The sequence below is a fragment of the Peromyscus eremicus genome, chromosome 10, assembly GCF_949786415.1.
Source record: "Peromyscus eremicus chromosome 10, PerEre_H2_v1, whole genome shotgun sequence".
Lineage (NCBI taxonomy): Eukaryota > Metazoa > Chordata > Mammalia > Rodentia > Cricetidae > Peromyscus > Peromyscus eremicus.
In genome coordinates this window covers 24,755,969-24,776,369 of record NC_081426.1, presented here as the reverse complement: position 1 = coordinate 24,776,369, position 20,401 = coordinate 24,755,969, and the positions used below count along the sequence as shown (strand labels likewise).

The 20,401-nt window shown below is 47.1% G+C and overlaps 1 protein-coding gene across 1 annotated transcript in view; it reads right to left on the bottom strand.

Moving 5' to 3' along the window:
- The window catches only part of Kremen1 (kringle containing transmembrane protein 1), a 74,023-nt gene that overhangs the window by 32,088 nt on the left and 21,534 nt on the right, over nt 1-20,401 (bottom strand). The window contains exon 3 of the mRNA XM_059275349.1: nt 17,977-18,068. Within this exon, the coding sequence (XP_059131332.1) occupies nt 17,977-18,068 (92 nt within the window). The remainder of the gene's footprint in view (nt 1-17,976; nt 18,069-20,401) is intronic.

The following is a 20,401-nucleotide window of genomic DNA, read 5'->3' as shown; positions in this document are numbered from 1 at the left end:
AGATGCTTGCATACACACCTGCTGGAACCACAGGTGTGCATACACAGGTGCACCTGCATACACACCTGCTGGAACCACAGGTGTGCATACACAGGTGCACCTGCATACACACCTGCTAGAACCACAGGTGTGCATACACAGGTGCACCTGCATACACACCTGCTGGAACCACAGGTGTGCATACACAGATGCACCTGCATACACACCTGCTGGGACCACAGGTGTGCATACACAGGTGCACCTGCATACACACCTGCTGGGACCATAGGTGTGCATACACAGGTGTGCCTACATACATACCTGCTGGGACCACAGGTGTACATACACAGGTGCACCTGCATACACATGCAAACTAGGTAAAGAGCAAAGGTTTGCTAGTAGTAAATTATTGAAAATTTACTTTAAAACTATCCTTTGGTGTACATATACTTTAATCATCTATTAAAGACCAAAGAAAATTTGCATACACATGAAATGGATGTACTTATTTATTTTTCCATAACTAATTACATCTTGACTGAATACTTGATGCTACAGGACATGAGCATCTTCAGTTTTTCAGAATTGGTTACATTTAGTTTATAATCAATGTTAAGAACACTGCTTCACATAATAATACAAAATGGCAAAAGTGTGGTGAGGGCTATTTAAAAAATTTGCCAAAGCCAGGTAGTGGTAGCACATGCCTTTAATCCCAGTACTTGGGAAGCAGAGGCAGGTGGATCTCTGTGAATTTGAGGCCAGCTTGGTCTACAAAAAGAGTACCAGGACAGCCAGGATTGTTACAAAGAATAACCCTGTCTTGAAAAACAAAAACAAAACAATGAAAAAAGAAAGAAAAAGAAAAAAGAAATTGCTGGAAATTCTGTTCTAATTCCAAACCAAAATTCATTTAAAGGAGAGGAAGGTGAAAAAAAATTCATCGAACTTCGTGTGTGTGTGTGTGTGTGTGTGTGTGTGTGTGTGTGTGTGTGTATCCTTGTATGTGGAAGCCAGAGACAATCTCTTTGACATTCCTCTGGAAGCACCAGTCACTGGCCTAGGGCTTGTCAATTGGCTAGTCTGGCTGGCCAGTGAATCCCAGGGATCTTTGCTTCCCCGATGCTGGGCTCACAATGACACACCACCTCACTTGTCATTTACAGGGGTTCTGGGGATCAAACTGAAGTTTCCACGTTTGCATGACTAATACTTTATGGACTGAGCTATCTCTCTAGCATCATAATTGATTTTTTTTAAAAAAGAGAACTCACATCAGCAACTCAATCAGCAACTTTTAAACTAAACATTCTAACAATATAATTCAAAGGTATATTATTTGATACATGCTGAGGAATGACAGTATGAAAATATTAAAAGTTTTTATTTTCCATAATCAAACCATTATGTTTCCTTAACAGTGGTTTTCAACCCGTGAGTCGTAATCCCTTTGGCAGTCAACTGACCCTTTCACAGGGGTTGCCTAAGACCATTGGAAAACACAGATGTTTACATTATGATTCATAACAGTAGCAAAATTACAGTCACGAAGCAGCCATGAAATCATTTTATGGTTGGGGTCACCACACATTAGGAACTGTATTAAGGGTGAAGCACTGGGAAGGTCGAGGACCAGGGCGTAAGAACTATGCACGACCAGTAAAGCAATGCAGTTCATAGCACGCAATAGTCTCGGATCTCAGCGGAGTTGCTTCAGGCAGCATTAGGTGGAGTGCCATGAGGTGTGTGCAGAGTAAAGTGCACTTGGTGTGTTCAGAAAGAGGCAGCAGAGAAGCCACATGATGCCACACAGGCAGGAGCTGCCAGAGGCACCCACACTCATTACAGGTTTCATTCTGAGTTAGCCACTGCACATTCAGACACCTTCTACTGTGCCAAACCTTTCACAACCCTGACATTCAGTTACAGGATCCCACATGGAGCTGTGACTTAGAGCTGGTGATGGCTAGTGGGTAAAGCGCTTGCTTCCACACCTGACTACCTGAGTTCAATCTCTGAAACCCACATAGTGGAAGAAGAGAACTGACTCTCACTGGTTGTCCTCTGAACACCACGTGTGCCACAGGATGAATACATGCACGCACATGCATGCACACATCCACCACACACAAAGTGTATAAATAAATAAACAAATGTAATTCTGGAGAGGACTGTGACTTAGACCACTGCATTGGGCTCCTGTTCCATCTGTTTCTAGGCTTGCCCTACTTGAGGGCAGCATGCTGCCAACACAGTTATCTGTACTTGCCAGGCAGAAGAACAGCAGGTGCAGAGGCCTGAGGCAGGAACAGTAAGAGGTAAAATGACCAATGACGGGGGCTGGAGAGATGGCTTGGTGGTTAAGGGCACTGGCTGCTCTTCCAGAGGACCTGGGCTCAATTCCCAGCACCCACATGGCAGCTCACAACTTTCTGTAACTCCAGTTCCAGGGGATCTGGCATCGTCACACAGACATACATGCAGGTAAAACATTAACACACATAAAATACAAATCTGACGGGGTGTGGCGGCGGGGGCAGGGGCGGCGGCGGCAGGGGAGTAGCACAGGAGCTGTGTGGGCCCTACATCCACCCTACAAAGCTCCTGACCACCCCAGGATAAGGCCTGGAGTTTCCTAGGTAGCCCAGCACCACCTGTATCCCCTTCCCTCCCCTCTCCTCCCTTCCTTGTCCAACAGCACAACCTCACTTCTGCTCCTCAGCCAAACTGAACTGCTTGTAAGTATCCAACTTCACCTTGCTCTCTTTGGATTTTTACACTTGTACTCCCTCTGCTTAGAAAACTCTACCACACTCAAGATTTCAGTCTGAGCATCATTTTCCCGAGGGAATCACTTGGATTTGCCCATCCTCCCTACCTTTCCCCAATGGAAAGGGAGCTGTATGGCCAAGCTGCAGAGTGCTACAGCAGTGTGGTGAGTTAGATTCCAAACATGGTTTCCTTCTTTCTCTCCCCAAACAACCACGGACAACTTCAGGGCAAGACAAGTCTTCCTCACATCACTATGTTCCCTACAGATGCTCCATGACATTGAAGGATAAATAGTTGAACTGTGGAGTGAGTACCCGAGGCTCCTTCTCAGGCAGTGAATGCACACACAGCACCTGCTTACAGCTGGCCGTGATTGTGTTATCTAGAACAGCATACTAGTTCCATACAGGTTAACTCTACAACTTAAAAATACTAAATCACTGCATGAAACCTTTTGAAAATGCACTAAAAGGGATTAAGCAAATTTAAGATTTTTTTTTAACCTGCTTTAAATTTTTCTTGGTGACTTCAGGTCATCAACTGTACTTCAGCAAAATGGCCACTCCAGGTGCCTTCTCCTGCTTGTGTCTGACTTTCCTGTGAAAGCTTCCCTGGGTGCTGTCTTCGCCATGCTCCTGTGTGGCATGGAATGAGCCCTGGTCTTTCTCCTTTTCCTGAGGGCCCCACTCTCATGACCTCTAACCTAATTACTGCCTGAAAGCCTCATCTCCAAATACTACTTGGGGGTTAAGACTCAGCATAAGAGGCTGGGTGTGATGGTGCACACCTTTAATGTCAGCCCTTGGGAGGCAGAGACAGGTGGATCTCTGTGAGTTCAAGGCCAGCCTGGACTACAGGGTGAGTTCCAGGACAGCCAGGGCTATACAGTGAGACCTTGTTTCAAAAATATAAAATACAAAAAATAAAAATAAGACTCGACATAGAAAATGTCTATGGGAGGACATGTCTAATCTAAAACAGATGCTGTGGAGGCTTCTGGAACCTTGGAAATGATCCCTCAGCAGAGTCTTAAGTGGGTATCTACTTACTGCTCTTGGTACCTGTGCTCTGGGCTTCACAGCTCAGAAGAAAACTAGACAGCTTATTAGAGTTGTGCTACAAAAACAAAGAAGTCCCGAGCATGGTGTTGTATACCTGCTACAGCACCTGAGGGGAAGCAGGAGCATTCTCAAGGCCAGCTTGGGCTGCACAGTGAGCTCCTGCCTCACTCTTCATCCCTGCAGGAGCCCAGGGATTGGCCCTGCTTGCTCACTCCCTGTTCTTGGCAGTAGTCTGCAGACTCTGGTCTGCTTACCCTGTGCCCAGCAGCAGCATTTGTACACTGAGGCCTCTCCATCGCAGCCTGCATGTCTTCCTTTCTGTTTCCCTTTTCAGTCCTGGGGATGGAACCCAGGGGCTTGTGCACCACAGGCAAGTGCGCTAGCACTGAGCCGTCATCCCGCCCCACTGCAGCCTTTCCACGCTCAGACCTTAAGTAGCGGAATGAGGAATAATTTGGGCTTCAAAGGGTTCTTGTGAGAAGAGGGTAAAGTAAATATATCCCGTAAGGCTGGACAGGATGGTATATACTGACTAAAGACAGTTATTACCAGTATGTATAGTAAGGCTTTCATGGTTCACCGCACAAGAATAGAAAGTTATGGCAGGCGTCTCCATGACGGGTAAGGTGACCTGCTGACTTCCCATGCAACCTAAGTCAGAGCTCATTTTTTAGTAAAAGGGGGAACCTGTAGGGCCCTGGCCCCCGTTTTGGGTAACTGTTGCCTTGCTTGCTGACCCTGACCTTGATATCCTCCCTATGCTAATTCCCTGCTGAGTTCCACTCTCCTGAATGCTTAAGGGAAGTTCCTTGTCTGTGTATCCTGCATAATGGGCGTTAACAGCTTAGATGCAAGATTGTAAAACATCGGTATCAAACTTCTGCCCTCTGGGGTTCTCCCATTGTGCTGTAAGCCTGTATTTAAGACCTCCTCCCTCCTTCAATAAATGGCATTCAGCATTAAAAAAGAAAAGAAAAAAAAAAAGAATAGAAAGTTACAATAGCATTGATTTAAAAGACGGCGTCAAAAGCAGCCACCTCAGAAACGTTTTTTTTTTTTTTCTAGATATTAAAATACTCATCTCTTGTATCTGTGTAGCACAGTGTGCTTTGCCAGGTCATCTCACATGAAGTGCCAGCCCTCTGGGGAAGGCAGGAAAGAGGACATTATTGCTTTTGGACAAAGAAGCCTGCAAGTGAAAGGCCTTTCGTAGAGACACATAAGCAAGCCTTGGAGGCAGGCTACAGTAGGTGCAGAAGCCCGCTGATTGTTCTATGATGGTAACAGTCAGGTTTATATAGCTCCTTACAACAGCTTGGCTTGCAGTCACTGTGACAAGGAAGCAAAGCAGCATGCTTATACCAAGCTAAGGTACTCAGCTCCCCGCATCCCCTCGTAGGAGGGAGGAGTTCACCAGACTGTCACCCAAGACCACATCCAGCACAGCCTCCCAGCTCCACGGGTCTTGGGAGGTGCTGGAGAGAAAGGAGGAGGAGGGTTGACTTGGGGTGAGGGGTCTCCAGTGTTGCAGCTGCCCTTGAGTAGCCCGTGTTCCTGTAACTAACCCCAGTCCCCAAATGCACTCAAGGTTCAGTCTGTTGGTGTCCTCCACGGGGGAAGAGATGTCTGTTCACACTGCCTAGGCAAATACAACACCACCAGGAAGATTCAAGACAGCTCCTCTTCCCGTCTTAGTGCTGGGCAGCCAACTCAGGCTCCTGTCAGGGGCGGCAAACAGCAGCTAACACTGACTGTATACCCCAGCCCAAGATGGAAGTCTTTCTTCTTTGACAGGGCCTTGCTATGTAGCCCAGGCTGGCCTCCAACTCTTGCTCCTCCTGCCTCAGTTTCCTGATGTAATGATTTCAGGCATGTTCCACCACCCCCTGCCAAGATGGAATAATTAAAGACACTGTTTCTTCAGGGTTCTGTGCACCCACAGGAAAGCCTCTGGACAGCGTCAGGCAGTGGGGGGCGGGGGGGGCGGGGCACAGCTCTTCAACTCGAACTGGAAAGTGTGGCTCCAAGTCTCACCAGAGAAGACACGTCATGCAGGATTTCCAGACTGTGTTCCACCCTTAGGTCTTCCCAGAAGCAGGGAGAGAAAGCCCTTTGAAAAGGGATACTTGTTCTCAAGTTCTTTTACTTTCAGGGCCACTTCAAAGTCCTGTGGCTTGATCATACATTTTTTGTCTTATGAGGAGGCTTTATCGCTTTTTTAAAATTGTAATATACAAATGGCCCTCTTGTTCGTCACAGTTAAGGCTTTGAAACCCATGACAATTATTACAGTAGCGCCCTCCCACACCCCTCCCCCTTATCTGCAAGGGATAGATTCCAAAGTCCTCCAGAGGCTGCCAGAAACCACAAATAGTACCCAACCACACACAAGCTGATTTTCCTCCCTATAGGAGAGTACACAGACTCAGCGCCTTCTCCATGCAGACTGAGCCCTTGGCTCAGACTTGTGCAATCCTAGACGTGACTACGAAACTAGCATTGACTTCTCTTCTTCACAATCGTTCACAGATAGAAGATTCATTCTTACCACAGATGTTAAAAAGCTCAGCATATATTCCCCCCCTTTCTTTATTAAGCTGAAGATTGTGAACTCAGGTTCCAAGAAAACAGCCACGCCTGTGATTCCGCAAGGCTGATTGGTTGATTAGAACTTTGTGACTGTGGAGAGGTGGAATGTGGCAAATCAAGAATCAAGTTATCTTGAGCTCTCTTTAGCTCCTTCAATGCCTACCCCTGTGTCTGACCTAACATTCTGAGACTATTATGTGAAAACATTGGGGTATGCACTTAACAGATCCTCAGCTTCTACTAACCCAAAGGCTAAGAATGTTCTTAGATGACATGTGAAACCTACAGTACAGATTCCCTGCTTGGCTCTAAACCTGATGTTTCTATCAATATACTTGAAAGCTGCCCTGATTTACGACTTTCCTTGTTCTGGCACCATAAAAATTTCATGAAACTCAGCACTTTGGAACTTGGTGTTTGGGGCAATCTGAATCTGTGTTCCCAGGCTATGAGCACTCGTATTTGCGTAACTACCTCTTATTCCCTTTGCAGTAAGAGCTGTGTTTCATATACAAAGAGTGAGATAAGCACTCAGGAGCTACTGTTCCTCAAAGGCAGCCGAGAACATGACAGCACAAAGTCTCCTTTACTTTGGCTGAAGGCACAGAGCTAAGTCATTGCCCTAACTCTGCATGACTCCCCAGGAAGTCGATTATCCACAGAAGAGTGGGTTGTGGGGGGCTGCATCTTGGAGCAGAAGTGATCACCAGTTGAAACCACTTTGTCCTCTCAAGAGACAAGGACTTCTTTGGACCACTTTGCAGAATGGAGGCTATTTAGGCCTAAAGCTCATGTCAGCATCTCAGAGAAGGATCTGGAGCCACTTAACCCTTTATTTGTTCTCTTCCCAATGACGGAGGCCTCATCAAACAACCTTTCTCTGCTTTCCACTATTACTCGTCTCTTTAGCAGCATACTGAGTATGGGTGGGCAAGCCTTGGTGTACTAGGACGGGTGGGCAAGCCTTGGTGTACTGAGGACGGACGGGTGGGCAAGCCTTGGTGTACTGAGGACGGGTGGGCAAGCCTTGGTGTACTGAGGACGGACGGGTGGCCAAGCCTTGGTGTACTAGGACGGGTGGGCAAGCCTTGGTGTACTGAGGACGGGTGGGCAAGCGTTGGTGTACTGAGGACGGGTGGCCAAGCCTTGGTGTACTAGGACGGGTGGGCAAGCCTTGGTGTACTGAGGACGGGTGGGCAAGCGTTGGTGTACTGAGGACGGGTGGGCAAGCGTTGGTGTACTGAGGACGGGTGGCCAAGCCTTGGTGTACTAGGACGGGTGGCCAAGTCTAGTTTGTTGGGGCAGTTGGAATCCAGGTTTGCCCTAAAGACTTTGATTATGGGAATTTCTATTTCATTAAAAGCCCTTTAGGGCTTCTCCTTGGTATGAGTAAATAAATAAATAAATAAATAAATAAATAAATAAATAAATAAACAAACAAACAAACATCATTTGAACACAAGAGGTGTCACCTCTGTTGGGACTAATGGTGAGCAGTTCAGAGAGCATGGACAGGAAGTAGGGGGAACTAGAGTTCCTCATGCTTCCCAGAACTGTGGATTGCCTACTTATTTACTTATTTGGTTATATGTGGAGGTACACACGTGCCACAATGTGTGTGTGTAGCTCAGGGGATATGTGGTTCTCTCCTTCCATCCTGTGTGTTCCTGAAGAATGAACTCAGGTAGTCAGAGTGGGAAGTAGTCCCTTTACCCACCAAGTCATCTTACCCACCCCAGTTTTCCCTTTGCACTAGTACACTTTACACAATCATGCTTAGTACACTTTACACAACCATGCTTAGAACACCACATGTAGCCAGGCAGTGGTGGCGCACGCCTTTAATCCCAGCACTCGGGAGGCAGAGCCAGGCAGATCTCTGTGAGTTCGAGGCCAGCCTGGTTTAAAGAGCAAGATCCAGGACAGGCACCAAAGCTACACAGAGAAACTCTGTCTCGAAAAACCAAAAAAACAAAACAAAAACAAACAAAAAACCCCACCACGTGTGCCACTGAAGAAAATGTCCACTTGGTTCACAAAGTTTCCAGTTGTTGTTTTCATTTCTTTCTTTCTTTTTTTCTTCTGACAATACCAGGGATTAAAGCTTGGCCTCAAGAACTCTAGGCAAATGCTTAGCAGGCCACGGAGCTAGAGCAACACAAATGCTGTAGCAGACCACGGAGCTAGAGCTACACAAATGCTGTGGCGGACCACGGAGCTAGAGCTACACAAATGCTGTAGCAGACCACGGGGCTAGAGCGACACAAATGCTGTGGTGGACCACGGGGCTAGAGCGACACAAATGCTGTGGCGGACCACGGAGCTAGAGCGACACAAATGCTGTGGCGGACCACGGAGCTAGAGCGACACAAATGCTGTGGCAGACCACGGGGCTAGAGCGACACAAATGCTGTAGCAGACCACGGGGCTAGAGCGACACAAATGCTGTGGCAGACCACGGGGCTAGAGCGACACAAATGCTGTGGCAGACCACGGGGCTAGAGCGACACAAATGCTGTGGCAGACCACGGGGCTAGAGCGACACAAATGCTGTGGCAGACCACGGGGCTAGAGCGACACAAATGCTGTGGCAGACCACGGGGCTAGAGCGACACAAATGCTGTGGCAGACCACGGGGCTAGAGCGACACAAATGCTGTGGCAGACCACGGGGCTAGAGCGACACAAATGCTGTGGCAGACCACGGGGCTAGAGCGACACAAATGCTGTGGCAGACCACGGGGCTAGAGCGACACAAATGCTGTGGCAGACCACGGGGCTAGAGCGACACAAATGCTGTGGCAGACCACGGGGCTAGAGCGACACAAATGCTGTGGCAGACCACGGGGCTAGAGCGACACAAATGCTGTGGCAGACCACGGGGCTAGAGCGACACAAATGCTGAGGCAGACCACGGGGCTAGAGCGACACAAATGCTGTGGCAGACCACGGGGCTAGAGCGACACAAATGCTGTGGCAGACCACGGGGCTAGAGCGACACAAATGCTGAGGCAGACCACGGGGCTAGAGCAACACAAATGCTGTGGCAGACCACGGGGCTAGAGCGACACAAATGCTGTGGCAGACCACGGGGCTAGAGCAACACAAATGCTGTGGCAGACCACGGGGCTAGAGCTACACAAATGCTGTAGCAGACCATGGAGCTAGAGCGACAGCCCCTAAAGTTGACGTTTTTTTTTTATGGGAAATTAAGTAACATCAGCTACAAAAACCAAAAATTGAATTCATACCAGACCTGAAGTCATAAAAGTGCATTCTAAGAAAAAACATGATGGTGGCCCACACCTTCAATCCCAGTACTCTGTAGGCAGAGGCAGGTGTGTCTCTAGGAGTTCAAGGCCAGCCTGAGTTATTTATTAGATCATCATGAGTTCTAGATAGATCAGCCAGGCTACAATGAGACCCTGTCCAAAAAACCAAAACCAAAACAAAACAAAACAAAGCCAACCCAACAAACAAACAAACCCATAAAACCCAACAATGGGGTCCTTTTGCGACCCTTGAGTCCAGCGGCACACCCACTGAATGGCTAGTGCAGCAGAGGTACCATGCCAATCCCCATGGTAAGCTGGATAAGAGTAGACAGAAACAGGAGCAGGTCCTAAGTAAACATTTCAGAAATGAGATGGCAGGAGCATACCGGGGTAGTCCACCCCTGAGGAGAACACACCAGCACAATAGCCAGTGACATTTTCATGCTTCCTATTAGCTAGGTCCTAAACTTGAGGTTGGGTGCATTTTATTAATCAAATCTTCAAAATAGCTGAGAAAGCACAGATGAGCAGAAAGGGCTCAGAGAAGAGGTACTCTGCCTAAAGCTACTGAAGGACTGATGATATGCACCTCAGCCAGGGATGCTAAGGCCCAAATGCTTTCCCTCCACTCATGTTGTGACAACTGTCTGTAACTCCAGTTCCAGGGGATCCAACACCCTCACACAGATATTTATGAAGCAAAACAAAACAAAAAAAGAGGGATGAGTTCAGCACACAGCAGTGAAGCCTGAAGTGGGAAAGACTCCAAGGCCTAGACAAGGCTGGCAGAGAGTCCAAGCCCAAAGCCAGTTCCCAGATGATAACAGCTGGGCAGAGAACACCCACAGTGCCAGCCCAGCACTCAGGGCAGCTGTGCTGTGCAGCAAAGCTTTCCTGGGTACTGTGGCAGCCTGCTCTGCTCCTGGGGCGTGGGACTGCCTAGACCCAGAGAAGAGAAAACAACGCAGAGCTAGCGCTTGAGGTGCTAACCTGTTACCTGTCATCACACTTCATTGTACTATATGAATCTGAATTCCCAAACACACACACACACACACACACACACACACACACACACACACACACACACACCAGTTACCTCAATAGCCCAGACCTATCCTGGGGCCCCAGTTTTCAAGGGAACAAGGCTGCTTACAAGGACCAGCAGGAAAAGGGACTACTCTCGCCTTGGAGTCCTATACTCAAACCCAATTAGACACAGAAGGTGGCACAGCCTTGATTTCCTACTGAAGAACGGGGAAGGGAAGAGCAGACACCCCTCTGCAGCCGCTACCAAAGTCAGCAAGAGAACATGGATGTGGGTGGTCCAAGCTGGGCATTCAGCTCTAGCTCAAGAACATGGAGGTCACTGCTGACACCAAAGACACACAAGTGGCAGCAGTAACACACGTCCTACAGCGGGGACAGCCTTGACCACCACTGCCAAAGTGCCCTCTGGGCAGCTTTCAAGACTCTCAGAAGAGATCTCAATTGAAAGCTTCCAAATTCCATTTTGGGGCAAAAATGAACAACACCTAAGGGAGACCAGAACAAACCAGAGTAACATTTAAAAGGAACTTGAGCTGGTGTGATGAGTAATCTTGGTTGTCAATGATGACATCTGGAATTAACTAAAACACAAGCAGCTGGGCACACCTGTGAGGGATTTTTCTTGATTGGATTTGAGATGGAAGACCCACATAAAAGGCCATGGAAGAAGGAAGCTTGTGCTTTTTGCCTACTTGCTCTCGCTCTTGCTGGCAAATTCACCTACCCTGTGCCTAAGTCACGCCTGCAGCCTTCACTGGTGTTAGAACCTACTTCTCTGGAATTCCAATGTAGACTGAAAACTGCCAGCTCTTCAAATTCTGAAACATCCAGTCTCAGACTGAACAACTTCCAGATTCTTGGCTGTTAGGAGACAGCCATTGTTGGACTACTCAGGCTAACATAGCCTGTAAGCCACACTAAAAAGTCCCATATACGTATATCCCAAATATATATGTATATTTCTGTCCATTCTGTTCCTTTCGAGAACCTCATACAGCTGGTGAGGTTCCTGGCTGGGACAGACCTGGGACCCACGTGGCAGACGTGCCTTGCTGGTGTGCCCTCAAGGCTGGTCTATGTGAGTGACACAGTCAACAGAGAACTTCTTGAAGGTCACAGAGACTCATTCCAAACCCCTTGGACGGGCTTAAGAAGTAATGGCAAGAGAGATGGTTCAGCACCAAAGGGGGCTTGCTGCCAAGCCTGACAACCCAACTGGGATCCCCAGAATCCACATGGTGGGAGGAGAGAACCAACTCCCACAAATTATTCTCTGATCTCCACAAGCGGGAGCACACATGTACACAAATAAATGTAATAAAAAAGGAGCTATGGAGAAACATTTCCCTGGAGACACTCATCACCATCCTCCTAGCCCACGTTACTAGCAGACCACACAGTTTTCCATGTCTGGCTGCACCATCATCTCAGATCTCATCTCTGCTCCTTCTTGTTTCAGAATACTGGCCTGCTTGGGATGTATCAGTGAGACTAGACTGGGATGACTGTCCCTTCTGCCTCCACTACCCTGCCCACCCCATTCTACTTTCTCTCTCTCTCTCTCTCTCTCTCTCTCTCTCTCTCTCTCTCTCTCTCTCTCTCTCTCTCTGTCTCTCTCTGCCTCTCTGTCTCTCTCTCTCTCTCTCTCTTTTCAGACAAGGTCTCTCTATGTAGCATGGTTGGCCTAGAACTAACCTGATGTGTAGACCAGGCTGGCTTTGAACTCACGGAGATCCGCTTGCCCCTGCCTCCTGAGAGCTGGGATTAATGATGTGTGCCGCCGTCATTTTTGCTCTTATAGTTCCGTTTTACAGTTTCAGAGCTGGTTCTCACTCAGCTCAATTTTTATTTATTTACTTAACATGTATGGGTGTTTTGTCTGCATGATGTCTGTGCAGCATGTGTATGGCTGGTGTCTATGGAGGCCAGAAGAGGATGTCACATCTCTTGGGATTAGGGTTACAGATGGTTGTGAACCACCATGTGAATGTTGGGAACCAAAGCTGGGTCCTCTGCAAGAGGAGCCAGTGCTCTTAACTGCTGGGCCATCTCTGCACTCTAACATCTAGAGCAGTGGTTCTCAACCTTCCTGATGCTGCGCCCCTTCAATACAGTTGCTCACGTTGTGGTGACCCCAGACCATAAAATTATTTTGTTGCTACTTCATAACTGTAATTTTGCTATTGTTGTGAATCATTATATAAATATCTATGCTTTCTGATGGTCTTAGGTGACCCCTGTGAAAGGGTCGTTCTACCCCCAAAGGGGTCTTGACTCACAGGCTAAGAAACTGCTGATCTAGAGCCTTACTACTTATAGTTCTGCTGACCACCAGTGACCCAACCTCCTCCAACATCTGGCACATACCTCTTTCATGTTTGTGACTTTTGTCAACCTTATTTCTACAGAGCATTGTGTATATGCTCATCTGTTCATGTGCCAGTCTTCTATCTTAAACTGCAGCTTCCATAGACCACAGACCACATCTGGGTACAAGACATTTTGTAGAGTCAGAGCCTAAGAAATAGGGACTGGGAGTATAACTCACTTGTAGAGTGCTCTCCTAGCATGTGTCAAGGCCCTGGACTCTACCTCCAGCACCATACACATAAAAAGGGAAGAAACAAGTACTACTTGTTGCAGCTAACAATTCTTACAGTTCTTTTAATTTTATTATTTATTTGTCTGTGTATGCATGCATGCATGTGGGCCAGCATGCCACAGCAAGCATGGAGACCAGAGGGCAAGTGGCAGGAGATGGTCTGTCCTGAACTGTGAACGCTAAGGAGCAAACTCAGGTCATCAGGCTTTGTTGCAAGCACTCTTATGCACTGAGCCATCTTGCTGGCTCCTAAAGTTCTTATGATTTGAAACTTTAACAATTAATTTTAATAACTACTTCAATAATGAATAGTTTTCACAACTTTAAGTAATAATTAAGAGTTGTAATAAGCTTAATTAAAGCCTTAATAACAAACTTTAACAACAACATCAGGCACCGACAGGCTAATGGAAAGAGCTGCAGGAGTCAGGGACGCTGCTGGGTAGTAGGCTGCTGGCCAACATGTGAGAGAGGCCTTGTGCTGATTTCATGCTGCATATTCAATCCAGATATTCTGAGTGGTAGACATGTATACGTTTAAATACTTGAGGTCTTACAAGGTGTGAAACTTCACTTAAAAAATCATATGCTAGGCATGGTGGCACACACCACCAGCATTTGGGAGGCAGAGGCAGTGAGTTCAAGGCTAGCCTGTTCTATATAGGGAGCTCTAGGCCAGCAAGAGCTACAAAGTAAGAACTTGTCTTTAAAAAAAAAAAGTGCTTTCAAGAGCTGGTTCAGTGAGTTAAGGCAACTTGCAGCTGAGCCTGAATTTGATCCCCAGGACCCATCACGTGGTTTAAAGAGGGAAATGACCGTGGAAACTGTCCTCTGACCTACAGTCCCATCTATGCAGGAGGCTGACAGGGGTAACCTGATCCCAGTGATCAAGACCAGCCTAGGAGACATAAACCACCATCCCATTGTTTTAGTTACTAAAGTTAAATAGAAATTTATTAATATCATCGGATTCACTCTTTCAAATTTCTCTAATTCAAAGATGAATTTTCATAGCTAGATTTATAGGTGAACATCTTGGGTAGATAAAAAAAAATTAGCTCTCAGAAATGAGAAAGTAAATTTTTCATGCCTGAGTCCTCAGACCCAATTCAGCTGGGTGCAGAAAACTCTATCTGACTTTGAATTTTTTTTAAAGGGCTGGAGAGATGGTCCAGTGGTTAAGAGCACATGCTGAGCTTCCCGAGGACCTGAGTTCAGTTCCTGGCATGCACATAAGGCGGCTCATACCACCTAAGGCTCAGAGAGATGGGGCACTTGCATACATGTACACATATATCTTCACATAGGTAATTAAAATAAAATAATATCTTTAAAAGTCTGTTTTAGTAACATTTATTTCCGGAGGAGGGGAGCACGTGTGGGAAGCAGTTCTCTCCTCAGGGTCATTAGGGTCCTGAGGCTCAGACTCATGTCACCAGTCCACAGGTGCTGTTACCTGTTTCGCATCTCCTGAGCCCTGTATCTGCCTTTAATTGGTGTTTTCAGACCATTTCTCCACTCAAAAATTACATTATTTACTTTTAAAATCCTAAATTTGGAGTGTGGCATATGCCTGTAATCCCAGAATTCAGAAGGCTGAGGCACAGGGTTGTGAGTTTTAGTCCAGCCTGGGCTATATAGTAAGACTCTATCTCAAAAGAAAAAAAAATCCACTGGCAAAAGAGAGTGAATTAAAAGCTATATTAGAAACTACACAAGCTTGTCCCTCAAAAGCTATGACACAAAGGTAAGGGACACCAGGCCCAGAGCTCCCCTCACCGATCTGACAGCCTGGGATGAATCTTTGTAAGGTCTTATTTCTCTCGGAAGCTGTAAGAACATGGGGCTCTGAGAAACATAGTGGCAGAAGGAGTTGGTGGGAGTGGGGGGCAAATCTAATGACCTCTGAGGTACTGTCCTTTAGAAGTAAGTTCTGACCCAAGCTCTACAGAGTTGAGGGCTGTCTGGTTTCTCCTCTGACCCCCACTCCATCTCCACCTCCTGCTGCAGCAGCCCTACTCAGAGCACACCAAGGGGCAGAGACTCGGGTCTTCACACAATGGCTCACCATTCACTCTGTCCCCAGACTTTCACTCCCCTGCTCCTGTGGGGCCTGTTATATTCAGAGATGAACTTTCCAGGAACCTGATCATGTTACAGGCCTTTTCCTGTATGACAAGTCCAGGGCTCATGAATAAGCAAGTTTTACAGAGGCTGGTATTATTTGTAAAAACAGTGACTCCACATCCAGAAATAAGACAAATGCGGCCTAAAAGGGGCAAGCTGTATCTCTGTTAAAGACACAGGCCACTACCCATGTCTCCTGCTACAAACCGCACATGGCCTTTTCTTCAGCCATGTTAATAAGCACATTAGAGACTTGATTGAGGCCAGGGCTTTGTCTTGACAAGGAGGTTTGATACAACAGAGACAAATGGAGGATTTTCCAAAGAGCCAAATCCAGGTTCCTCCCACCCTCCACCTCCTACCTCAGGACCACTGACTCCTCCTTTCTACCACTCGCAAGCCTCCATACCCTGACCATTTGAGAAGGCTATCAAAGGACCAGAAGGATGGAAATGGTATTTACACTTTGTTTTTAGAACTGTGGGGAAGTAGCTGGAAGGTAGTAGCATATGCCTTTAATTCCAGCACTCGGGAGGCAGAGTCAGGCAGATCTCTGTGAGTTCGAGGCCACCCTGGTCTACAGAGTGAGTTCCAGGACAGCCAGGGATACACAGAGAAACCCTGTCTCAAAAACCAAAAACAAAACAATAAAAAAACAGACAAAAAGAACTCTGGGAATGTTAGAGATATATTAGCTGGATTTTGCCACAATTTTCTCTTCCCGAATCTAGTTTCAATGACTACATGAATCAGCTCCTACTGGACCAAATTATACTTTATAAATGTGGGCTGAACATGATCTTTCCAAACCAAAGTGCCCAGATTGAACTCCCCTGGGTCCTTCCTGAGAGAATGGCATGGCCCTTGAGGAAAAGGCCGTCTTTGTGTAGAACAGATGAACTGAGGGAGACCTGCTTTCCTCTCTGCCCGTCTCTACAGACGCCACCAAATGACATGTTTCATCATTTTAAGAATCTGGCTGTGCAGACTGAGCAGAGTCCATTCTTCTGGTCTTTACTGTTCTCCAATTGGAGACCTGCATTAAAGCGAACTCAGGCTGGGGATGGTGACAGTGGGAACAATGGGCCCACAGGACTGTCCTAGGCCAGAGGGAGGGGGATCCCAGGTCCCTGAAAGACCTCTACATCACAGGACAAACACAAGCTTCCTGACCCAAGGACAGGGAAGCAGGGCGAGGAGCAGGTTATAATAAGTGGGTGGGCAGAGACAGGGGCAGGTGGATCTCTGTGAGTTTGAGGCCAGCCTGGTCTACAGAGTGAGTTCCAGGACAGCCAGAGCTACATAATGAGACCCTGTTGCAAACCAAAACAATACACACACACATACACACACACACACACACACACACACACACACACACACACACCTGAGGTTTATTTATTTTGAAGTTATGTGTGCATGTGCCTGTGGGTATGTATACTTCTGAGTGCAGTTGCTATGAAGTTCCAGCATTGGATCCTCTGAAGCTGGGGGAGCTGGGCAGTTGTGAGCCACTTGATGGGGTGCTGGGAATGGAACTCAGGTCCTCCCCAGGAGCCTGGAATTCAACCTCTTCCTGCTTCAGTGTTCAGAGTGTAGGATTACAGGCCTGTGCTACCCCGACAGCTTCACAGGAAAATGGGCAGGCAGAAGAACAGCAGTTCCAACCCCCAGAACGAGACTCAGTTAACACTGCAGTTCTCCTGAGGATCGGGCGTCCTCCTGCCTTTACATCGGGACATAAGCACTGAGCATAGAAGAGAACGACTGAGATGGCAGGAGGCAGGTCTACTAAGCGGCTACAGAAGGCCTGCAGAGACAGCTTACTGGATCAGGTGCTTGCCACACAGTCCTAGGGACCCGTTTGTCTCCAGCACCCATGTAAAGAGCCGGGCGTGGCCACAAAGGCTTCTAAGCCTTGAGTTAGAAAAACGGAGACAAGAGGATCTCTAGGGCTCTGCCCAGATGGCCTTGCCTAACCCATCAGTCCCAGGTTCCAGTTAGAGATGCAGGCTCAGCAAACAAGGTGGATGGCTCCTGAGGAACAACACCCAAGGTTGACCTTCAGCCTCCACACATAAAGCACGTATATGCACATGCACATACACATACCTGCACACATATGAACACACACATACATAAACACAAAAAGGTTGAAGAGACTGAGCCATGAGTCATCATTAAAAACACAATAGACACCGTGAATTAAAGAGCTGTGGGTGCTATGTAACCAGGTTCTATCATTTTTTTCAGAGAAACTGAGGCCAAATAATATCAAATATGGGACTTTTCATTGAGCTTACCCACCTGGGAAACCCCAAGGAAATGGTAGGCCATGGAACTGGGCGTTCCTAGTGCTTAAAAACTCAACAAGAGAAGAGGAAGCCCACAGCCCATGACACTTCTCACTGCACTCACTACTGAAAGGCAGCAAGAGGAGCTAACAACTCTGGGCACTGAGTGCCTTCTGCTCTGAGCTTAATACTCAGTCCCCAAGCCATCAGAGGGTGTGTCAGCCTTACTCTGGCAGGCAGGAATATCACAGTACTTCCAGTAGACACCGTCCTCATGTTCCGCCACGTAGCACCAGGGGCTCACGTCTCCGTCTGGATTTCTGTTGGGAATAAGGACATACTGATGACACTGTTGTGTTTCAAGTCACCTGGCTCATTTAGTTTTACAACATTGAGTTCCCTATCATTTCTAATAAATGCTGTGCATTTCAATGTCACCTCTCATCAAGAAGGAAAACATAAGCCGGCCACAGTGGCTCATGCCTATAACTTCAACACCCAAGAAACTGAGGCAGGAGGATTACTACAAGTTTTAGGTCAGCCTGGGGTACATAGCAGGACCCTGTCTCAAGCAAACAAACAAAATAATAAAACCACAGATAATACGATTCCTCTGAGCTTGGAAAAGGTATATTTAAAGTAGGGTTTAATCTCAGATCTTAAAACTGTTTATTCCTAGGCGTTAAGATTATTGGCAATTTTAGTTTGCTTTTTCTTTTCTGATTTTAGTTTCTGCCTTCTTCAATAATGAATATTCCAAGTGTCTAGTTCCTAAACAACTAAATAAATTCACCTAACACAAGGTTGGCTGGCAAGTCTACTCGAATTCAAGGCTGGCTAATTCACACGTGCAAGACAGAAGTGGTACCAACTCTCTCACCACACAGACCCCAGAGGTCTCTCAGTCAGGACACTGACTTCTAACATGACAATCGTGTTTTTTAAAGATTTATTTCCATATTCCCAAGTGAGAGCAGCTTGGAGTAAATGACCTTCAAGGTCATTTTGGTGCAGAGATGTCATGACAATAAATCGCGATGCCTATGAAGCAGGTCAACAATGACAGGGGCAGCTAGGAGAGACAAGCCTCCTCTCTTCACCCCTTTCCAAGCCCCCTTTATTTAGACTCAGAATACTGGAAACTTGACACTCCAGTTAGGCAGGAAATGGGCATGAGGACACCCCCCCACCCCCCACCCCCCACCCCAGCGGAGCTCTGCAGCAAGCCTCTGGGCCTGAGCGGACAAGCCCATTGTGTGTCCTAGAAGATAAGCTTCCCGGGTACAAAGGATTCTTTTCTTCTTGTGCCCAAAGGCAGGTGTGAGTGACAAGTCTGCTCTTCCCTGGCTCTGCCTCCCCCTCTAATCCAGATACTTCAGGCGCAGCCAGGAGAAGCCTGTTCCCATCACTTGATAGCGGGTAGGCATCTCAGATGAGATGGATCTGAAAAGTCGTACAAGACAAACACGGTGTCGGATGTCAGCTGAGAAATCAAAGTAACAGGGCTTGTACAAAGCTCTTCTTTAGACAGTATTTCAGTCATCTTCCTCCCTCTGTTCCGAGTTCAACTTTGATGTAGTATTGGATAAAACCCCTAGACAACAAGTGTTTATTATCAATGTCAAAGCCATTCTGAAAAGCATCCGAATAGCTTAACAAAGAGCAGGCAGACCCATCCTTCCTTCTCTGCAGCACTAAAGCAAAGAGCCTGGACTCTGATGTGATATCATCAACATGAGAGGTTCAGCCTCTCTCCTTTTGAAGTATAAACTGGTAATTCAGGTCTGGTACATTCCATCAAACCAGAGGGCTGTAGCCCAGGGAGTTAAGGGGGAAGGTGTTGGGCGGGGGGAAGGTGCTCACAGCCTCAGGTACAGCCCTTTGGTATGCTTATGGATGCACTCCTGCAAGCCTGGGAGTAGACATGTGCACGCATCTAGTAGAAATTTTTTTCCCCCTCTCACTGGAAATTTAAAGTTTACCTTAAAGTCAAATTTAAAATAGCTCTTCTGCAACTTGAGAATGTTTAGAGAGAAACAGGGTAAACTGAGCTACCAGCATTGCAAAGCAAAGCAAAAACCCCTTAGGAGACAACAAGCGGCCCTATGAGAAAACCAGGACAAAAACTACGGATGACAACAACAAAACCCCTGCTCACTGCTCCACCTGAGCTCCTTCCCAGCCCACCACCCGTGAACAGAAAATTAGAGGACGGGGACAGAAGAGAAACGGAGTGTCAGAGTGGGGATAAGTGTGTGCATGCGTGTTCACCTGTCTGTGCACGTTCATGAATGTGTGCTCATGTATGCGTGCATGTTCATATGTGTGCACACACACACGTTTGAGTGAGTCCATGTTCATGAGTGTGTGTGTGAGTGCATGCTCATGTGTATGCTTGTGCAGGAGTGTACATTTGGAGACCAGAGGTCAACCTTGGGTGCCATTCTTTAGGTGTAGTTAATCCTTTTTTTTTTTTTTTTTTTTAATTTTGAGACAGGGTTTCTCACTGGCCTGAAACTTGCCTAGTGCAAGTCAGAAGTCCCAGGGATCAGGCCAAGCTGGCCTCCCACTGTTGGGATTATAAGAGCAACACCACGCAGAACTTTTTCGTTTGGGGGTTTTTTGTTTGTTTCAAGACAGGGTTTCTCTATAT